Source organism: Glossina fuscipes, unplaced genomic scaffold, assembly GCF_014805625.2.
Source record: "Glossina fuscipes isolate IAEA_lab_2018 unplaced genomic scaffold, Yale_Gfus_2 27, whole genome shotgun sequence".
NCBI classification, from domain to species: Eukaryota; Metazoa; Arthropoda; class Insecta; order Diptera; family Glossinidae; genus Glossina; species Glossina fuscipes.
In genome coordinates, this window is record NW_023998422.1 from 9028428 (window position 1) to 9036725 (window position 8298).

The 8298-nt window shown below is 34.1% G+C and overlaps 1 protein-coding gene across 2 annotated transcripts; it reads right to left on the reverse strand.

The window, feature by feature from the left end:
* Positions 1 to 3164: 3164 nt before the first annotated feature.
* LOC119635890 lies at positions 3165 to 7461 on the reverse strand. Of its 2 annotated transcripts, none has more exons than XM_038030916.1 (6): positions 7048 to 7461; positions 6744 to 6940; positions 6512 to 6674; positions 4991 to 5099; positions 4700 to 4881; positions 3165 to 3293 (listed from the first exon to the last, which is right to left on the reverse strand). In XM_038030916.1, exons 1-6 carry the CDS (start codon positions 7118 to 7120, stop codon positions 3214 to 3216), a joined length of 804 nt encoding a protein of 267 aa, XP_037886844.1. In that variant the 5' UTR covers positions 7121 to 7461; the 3' UTR covers positions 3165 to 3213. The 2 variants fall into 2 exon arrangements, with proteins under 2 accessions (XP_037886844.1, XP_037886843.1); XM_038030915.1 differs by having other exon boundaries at positions 4700 to 4884.
* Positions 7462 to 8298: the final 837 nt, after the last annotated feature.

The following is an 8298-nucleotide window of genomic DNA, read 5'->3' on the forward strand; positions in this document are numbered from 1 at the left end:
TCTAGATTTAGATACCCTGCAGCTATTCAATTTGCACAATCACTCATATTAAGATTTTTCAAGATAAATTGTGATATGGATAGTGGTCGAAAAGATGGCCCGATCTGAACTATTTTTACTAACTTCAGTTGTTGGGTCAAACCATACCAACGTGCCAAAGTTTGGGTAACGACTTACAAGTGAAACTTCCTTCATTAAATTTCTCACCGTTGTCTTCTTTTCTACCTCAATTATTCTGGCGTTCTTTCCAGCCCGGCTTCGATCAGCATGCCTTCAATGTCAGCGGTAAAGAGCATGCCGTTTGAATGTTGGCGATTTTCATAATAGGTTTCTATCGTAAATATTACACATATCCTTGGTGGCAGTGATATTGCAGAATAAAATGAAATTATTCAGAATTTTGACACATTTTCAGAGTAGTATTACTCTCGACTGAATTAATAAACGTCCCAATTGGTTTTTACCCGTGTATAGACTTACTGCATCTTTCACACACGTCCAAGTGGCCAAGAGTTCTTTTCTTTACCTAATAATTATATTTTCATTAGACTTGAGAACATCTTACAATTTGCGGTACAAGCATAAAGCCATATATATTATATATATAGTTTTATATAGTATACGTCATAGGTCATCTTAACTAAAACTGTTTTTTGTTAATTGGAAACGAATAACTTATGCCATTTATTTGACTTTAGAACTTTTGTAACTTAGTATGAAAATGAAAATTCAAAGTTAACCGCTAAGCTAACAGAATTATTTCGCTGATTCTGATAATCAAAGTTTTGAGATCGCTATCGAAATCGTAATTGAAAAAAAAGCGCATGAAGAGAGACTTAGCGCACGATAATCACGAATGTGTATACATCGCTGAGACTGCCTGTTACATCAAGTCCACTTACTTATTTCTTAGTAGATCACAAATGTCGATCTCATACCTGAAACTCGGCGAATATAAACTTTAATAAAATTTAAAAATTACGATTCTCATGCATAATCTATCTGTCACCATACATGTAGCACCTAAACAGTTGGAAGAATCTCGAAAAAGATAGCCTTAAGCGGAGATATATTTTCATGAACTTGCACTTCCACGATTGGGAAAAAATTCAAGTTTAAACTTGAAGTTTAAACTTGAGCAAGTTGTTTCTTAAGTTTTCTCATGTCACTTTTGTTAGTTAAAGCTTAAATGACAAGGTAAAGAAAATTAACGGTTTTCTACATTATGGCATACGCTTCTAACTTTAATTTTCCCTTAAAATATTTCAGATTTGAAATGAAGTTAAATTATGCAAAGGATTTATACGCCAGCAGGATTTATATATAAAATAAGGTAGAATAACTTATGAAGTGTTGCCAGATTAAAATTATACAAGTAAGAAAATTATATTCAGCCGTGATCGAATCTCATATACCTATCTTCGTGATCCTAAAAAATAAATTTTCATACTTTATAATATTGTGTGGGTACGGCTGCTTTTCTCTATTTTTAAAATAAAAGTGAAAATTTATATAGTGTATGTGTTGTACTTTGTGAGTAATGAACAAAAAACACAGAAAATAAAGGTGTTCACGGTTTGCTTTGCATAGACGTGTGGGAGATATCTCCATTTTTGGGAATAAAAGAATGTTTACTACTGACCCGAAACAGTTGCGCAGACGAACAGATGGGCAGATGATTGGACGGGCATGCTTAAGCGAATTCGAAATTAGAGACAGGCCAGAAGTTTATATATTTTATGGTATTTTTGAGTCTTGTTTCTGTGCGATATAAAAGTTCGGAAAAAAAATTATACTATGACACAGTATAAAATTACGCAGGGATGATCAATTTTTTCCATTTTGGCCCCCATAGAACATTAAGTCAAATTTTTGTAAATTTATATGGTGTAGTTTATTTTTTTGAAAAACATAGGTATCGTCATCTTACACAGCACTGTAGGCGTGCCCTTCGACCTATTTGGGCCATTTTCAAGAACCTCCAATGTTTCCGCCAATTTTGAAATCGATAGCTTCATTGGTGCGATCAGGAGAATGCTTACAAAAGGCATTACCCAGACGGACAGACGGACAGACCGACAGAGGGGCATCCTTAAATCGATTCAGAAAAATGATTCTGTAGCTGGGTCTATCTTAAGATCTTTTGGGTGTTACATACGTGCGTACAACCTTAATATATTTGGTATCACAAGTGGGGTAGGATAAAAAGACGGTCTACCATACTAAGTGTTGAACCGAGTGCGTCGACTTGATAGTTGCACTTCCGAACTGTTTAGTTAAGCGATAGTCTGATGTGCTTGAAACAGGGGCATGAACTAAGGCATTTTGCAATCGCAGTGACCAATCTACCTGATTATCGGCCATAGGATTACTCAAGTCCGGTGATGAATGATGACATATGAAGAAAAATGCATTCTGGGATTTCATTCCTAACGCAAGGTTTGCGAGTCTGCCTTAACCTTCAAGTTAAGTTCGTGAAGCTACCTCAGCAAAACTATCACTCATTAAAAGGCTGAGCATCTACTAATTATTGCTCGTGCACAAGCTACGCTATGCGTCAAGTGTGGCGACTTCAAAGCTTTAATATTAGCGTACATTTACTTTGCTACTGTCACTGTCATCAAATGTCACTGAATACAATTGGCATCTATGCCTTCTTCAAAAGACACCGCGCTACTACGCTGACCTATTGAGGTCATGAAACATTATCAAGTCGCTACCGGACTTAATTAAACGAATTCATGCCTAGCGTGCGTTAATTGTTGTACCTTTGGATGAAAACAAGTTCAAAGTATCTTACTGTTGGTTTATCTTTTTTTAACATTTAGTTATCATTTCGTTTATGTGTTTGTGTGTTGGTGTGTGTATTTCTTTTTCTTCTTTTCTTTTTTTTATTAAAGCATATATCTAAATACACATACAAACTAAATATAATCAACTTTTAGTACAGATTTTCATAAGGTTTAGTTTTTTTCTTTTTTTTTTTTTTTTTGTTCTTCTTTTTTATTTTCTTACATTTACATGCATTTACAAAATAAGCACTTCGTTTAAAAATACCGTAAAATTTATTTTACGCTTTTCTTTGTTTTCGTTTTTTTTTTTTTTTTTTTTTGGGGAGGGGGTTTTCTGATTTTGGTTTTTTTCTCTTTTCATTAAAATTCTAAATAGAAATATCCTATACGAACACAAATATATTTTATTTATTTGATCAAACTAACTGCTTAAAGCTAAGGATGCGATCGACATTACTACAGCGACAGTTGTCCACTTACGTTGTATATTTGTTGCTTTATCTGAAAAACATGAGAGAAAATTATTCATTAGAAAAGGAAAAAGAAAACTATATTAAGTAATACTCGTGAACCTTTCGAACAAACATATTTGCTTATACATATATTACTCATCACCTCAAGTAAATGTAATTACAATGGAAAGGTATTTGTATAATTATTGGGGCATTAATGAGGCACTAAGAGAACAATTTCTTACACTTAACCCTCAGAGCAAGGCTGTCAAACTCAAGATTTAAGAGAGGACCAAAATAAAAATTTTTGAGCTTAAATGGATTGCAAAAGAACTTCAATGAGGGCTACGTAAAACAAAGAAGATCTTATATACTCTTCCTAACGCTAGGCATCACTCTTCTGTTACTACCATTCCTATTTTCAAAGATTTGAAAATTTTTTAATCAACATTGATTGTTTTTTTTTCTTGAACATCAACACATAACAACTGCAAGAAATTTGATCTTAAATGAAATTGTATCCGCGCGCAGATTCATTACGTATGTGAGAGAACTATGCAAAACTCGTATGTAATATCGTATATACTCGTCGTATAAGTTTTGTTAACATTCGCGGTTGGTTACATGTGTTTCGCGGGCCGGCAGTTTGACTCCCCAGTTTCTGACGTTCTTTGCAAATATTTGTGCCAAACAGTTAAATTGATATTAAGATTTAGGTATTGCTGCCAAAAAGAAGGAGTGCATACAAACGTTCGCTTTCTTAACACAACAAATGCATGCACTATGTATGCACGTAAGCTGTAGACATATGTTCAAAATTTGTGTTTTCTATTTAAATTTTTGCGACCGCTACAATAAGCGGACAGATGGAACGACATCGTTAAATTGATGCTAAGAATCTTTGGCTAATTAAAAACATAGCTTCTGCAATGGATGAACGCACAGACCGACATTTTTAAATCGATTTAATATTAAAGTTTAAAGAAATAATTTGACAAAAGTTAAAGGGGTTTCTAATCCGATTATGTAAACTTCAAGTGCTGCGTAATTTTGGAACAGCATTATCAAACCATACGTGTATGCATTACAAACAACGAATATATTTTTTAAGTTTTAAAATTCTGTTTCAAATTTTTGCATTTGCAAGAACTCTCTCTCTCTCTCTCTCTCACAACAGATGGACAGACAGACGGGCATGACCGGTTGATGTGACTATTTAGGGAGCCAACTAAACAAATACCTTTAATTTTTCGTGAAATGTAGCTTACGATATGGATGGACGGACAGGTCGAGGTATATGTTAGCAAGGGACTCCACATTTTAACCGAATTAATAATGACAATTTTGTAGCGGCCCGCTGCTGAGGTAATGAGTATAAAAAGTCGTAAATTTAAAATTTTTACGCTTGAGGATCTTAACATTCACTGTATTAGGGAATATCTTACCTCTACTTACCATAGAAAATAGTTTCCCGTCTTTTGGTATAGTTAGTACCGTGTAGGTAAAATGCACATGTTATCGGTGTAGGTGATTCCAATTTCTCTTTAGGTATACGCGTTCTAACGGTCATGCTATATAAGCCACTCGAATTCTGATCCATTTGCGTTAGGACTGAGTCTAGTATTTTTGTATCAAATCTGCTAATTTTGAATAAAATAAAATATTATATTAAAGTATTATCATAAAAAGAAATATATTTCTTTTTATATTTTGTATTAAGAATATTTTTGACTTTAGCTTGCTTACATGACGGATAGCACAGGTTGTGGATATACATTTTGCACAGCACACATTACTTCAACATTTTCATGTTCGCCATCCAATTTAGTTTCCAGTAAAAAATCCGATTCCGGAACTTGAAAAAATTAAAGAAAATAATTTTAACGAAATAATCCAACAAATTGAGAGCTTGTAGCGGATATTGGGTTGGCGGGGTATCAAAGATTTTTTTTTCCTCTTGCTAATAAAGGCGGGGGGTTATCCGAAATTGCTTAAATAAGTTTAAGCGAAAAAGACCAGGTCCGTTTTTGAGCAAGCGTAAAGTAATTTCTCATCAGAGGCTATAGAATTTTTGTATCAATTCTTGAGTACTTGCGTCTGCTAAGAAAAATATTCTTTATTCCATAATATATGTATGTATATTGTATGTTCTTTGTGAGAGCGTAAATTAATTTTACAAAATTTCTTTTCTGATTACGCGCTAGACTAATAAAGGAATAAAATAATCATAGGATAGCCAGTCTAACACTACCGCAATATATGATAATCAAACAATTTTGGAGGTTGTTGTCGGAAAAACACATTTTGAATAGCATCCAAGTTAATATACAAGATCGTCCTTGACGATCCAATACGACTTAATACGATTTCAACTGACGTCCGACTTCAACTTCGTTCAACTGTTGTCCGGACTTCATGTGTGAGCAGCAGCTGTCGTCAACAGAACATTCTACAACAAGTTCACACACAAAAAATTGAAAACTCTTTAGTCAAGTATACCACTACACCATTTCGGTTAACATAGCACGGCTTTATATGAATTGAATTGAACTTGAATTGAAATTAAATTATAATTGAAATGATATTGAATTCAAGTTGAATTGAAAATAATCCTTGATTCACCTTGAAGCCCTTCAGCTATATGGTATACCTCGGTATCGACGCTCGCCCGTTCTCAGTCACATGGCAGCCTGTTAAAGAACTTTGGCAGGTACGGACGACAGGTGAAGAGGGTGCAGATAATATTTCAGTGATATCTTCTTTACTTCATTTCGATTCTTCTAAATTCTTAGCTACCGATAGCGAAGTTACACGTGAATAAAGTGCATTTTTCATTCGGTTAGATGAACGAACGGACAAGATGATAGAACTAATTCGTTTTAGAAAACTTCGTTTAGCCAAAAATTGATATATTATGTTCTTCAAAATCATCCTGGACTTTAGTGATACCTATAGAAGCATTATTACATACCAAGCCAGTCTTCTTCACTGGCAAGAATTGGGCTTAAAAAGATTCTTTCATTTTTCGCTTTAATTAATAATTGTCTGCTTTAAGTCAGCTAAGCTCGAAGTCTCTTAAACTCGTCTCGTCGTATATGATGCAAGAAGATCATTCTTGTCCGAACGCTTTATAAATTTCACTTGAACACATGACAACAGATAACAGGCGGACGAGCTCATAAAATATGATTGACGTTTCATTTTAGTTACGAATCAGAGTTTTATTTAAGGAGTTGCTTGAAATTTTAAATACTTTATTTGACTCACCTATAATTTGTAAGCGACTACTTTTTTTATCGGTTGACTCGAATGTCTGCACAAAGCATGTGTATTCACCGGTCATATTCCAATCTGGTCTACGTATTGATATTACTCCCGGACTACCTTCTAAAGTAAAGATTTCGGTGTTTATTTTCGTTTTCATAATACCCTAGAAAGGTGAAAAAATGATCTGTGTATATGAACGAAATGACGATAATTCCAGAAATGAATTTAATACCATAGCAAAACCTTTCACGGAGGGTATCCATTGGTATATGGAATGATTATTGAATAACCACTTGAGTACAAAACCCTTTTCACGCGGACCCAGTTCATATTCGCAATCTAGCACCAAAGGATCGGGTTCCATATGACGTTCCAGTGTATAGGTATGAGGCACCTTTAGGTTTGTTATACGTACCGACTGGCTAACAACTAAGCATGGAAAAAAGAAACAAAAACAAATTTTTCATTTTTAGAGAATCCATAAACGATGCTCATAATTAATAATGAATTCACAGTTTTAAGGCTTCTTCACATACTTATTAACAAGGACAGCCAAGTTAGTAGTGTTATGCACACCGATAGCCTACACGCCATTGGTCTGTGATACATAGGGCTTCCCGAAGTCGTTCCAAAGTTAAACTTTGGTTTGTCGGCAGTGCAGGAATAGTAGTTAGTTAGTTCGGCGCCGTTTAGACTAAAGGATTTGCGAATTATAGTCTATACCCGCACATACGGGAGGTAAACGTTGCATTGCGTTTTATTTTTTTTTTTTTTTATATAATCCTTGCGACACAAATATAACTAAGGACGTAAAGTTCGTTGAATCATTATGCTGTCTTGATTAATTAATTGACGTTCCTCTCTTCTTCAGAGCTTCTTTTTGGCTATTACTGCACTTGTAATGTACCCTTACAAGTGGCCTTACAAGCCGCCTTCTCTCTTCTTTGGTTGTTTTTTTTCTTTTTTTTATAATATCTTTTTTTTTTTTTTTTTTTATTTGAATTTTATGTACGTGTGTAATTATGCTGTGTACCTATTGTTTTTCTTATATTTTCTTCTTCAGCCTTCTTTTCTTCTTTTTTTGTTCTTTTGCTCTGCCAACACAATTCCCAACTTACTGTTGAGGCTGTCCATCAAATTGATGCATTTTTATATATCAGACTTTCACATATTTCTCAAGTAAACTTTTCATAATGTCTTAACTCCAGCGTCTAGTATCCTCTACGTTTTAGTTTTATTTTTTTTTTTTTTTTAAGTTTTATTAAAAATTCTTGTAAATCACTTTTTCATGATTTTATAATTGTAAGTTTTAGCGAAAAATCGACTTCTGAATGGGGGGAGACGATATGTGTGTAAGAAGATTTTTTTTGGAACCCATTTGTTCGCTTATAGAGCTGATATCTTTCACCTGGTTAAGCACATTCAAACAGTTGTCCCTTTTCGGTAAAGCTTCGACATTCAAAGGATACGAATGCGCATATGCCGGCAAAATAAAGCTTTTATTTGAAAGTCCTTAGTCGATTTTTTTTTTTGGCTGCATTGCTTACTTCCTGTGGCGATAAAATTGCTTTAATCAAAAATTCGTTATTATTGAAAAGTTTCAATTACGGTTTATGTACTCTTTATAAAGCAAAATTCTTGAGGATTTAGTGATTACTCTTGCAACTTATTCCAACCACTCGAGTGTATCCATTAGTTAATTGTTTAGTTTTTTGGAAGCGCTTACAAAAGAGACCGCAATAGTTTAATGAAACGTACCAGGACATGGGCTTGAATGCACGAATCTG

What these genes read in the sequence shown, in the direction of transcription:
- LOC119635890 (XM_038030915.1), bottom strand. Translation starts at nt 7,120, where the DNA reads ATGTATCACAGACCAATGGCGTGTAGGCTATCGGTGTGCATAACACTA. An exon ending in TTGGCTGTCCTTGTTAATAA is followed by an intron (nt 6,941 to 7,047) that starts GTATGTGAAGAA and finishes TTCCATGCTTAG; the next exon opens with TTGTTAGCCAGTCGGTACGT. An exon ending in TAGTCGCTTACAAATTATAG is followed by an intron (nt 5,100 to 6,511) that starts GTGAGTCAAATA and finishes AATTTTTTCAAG; the next exon opens with TTCCGGAATCGGATTTTTTA.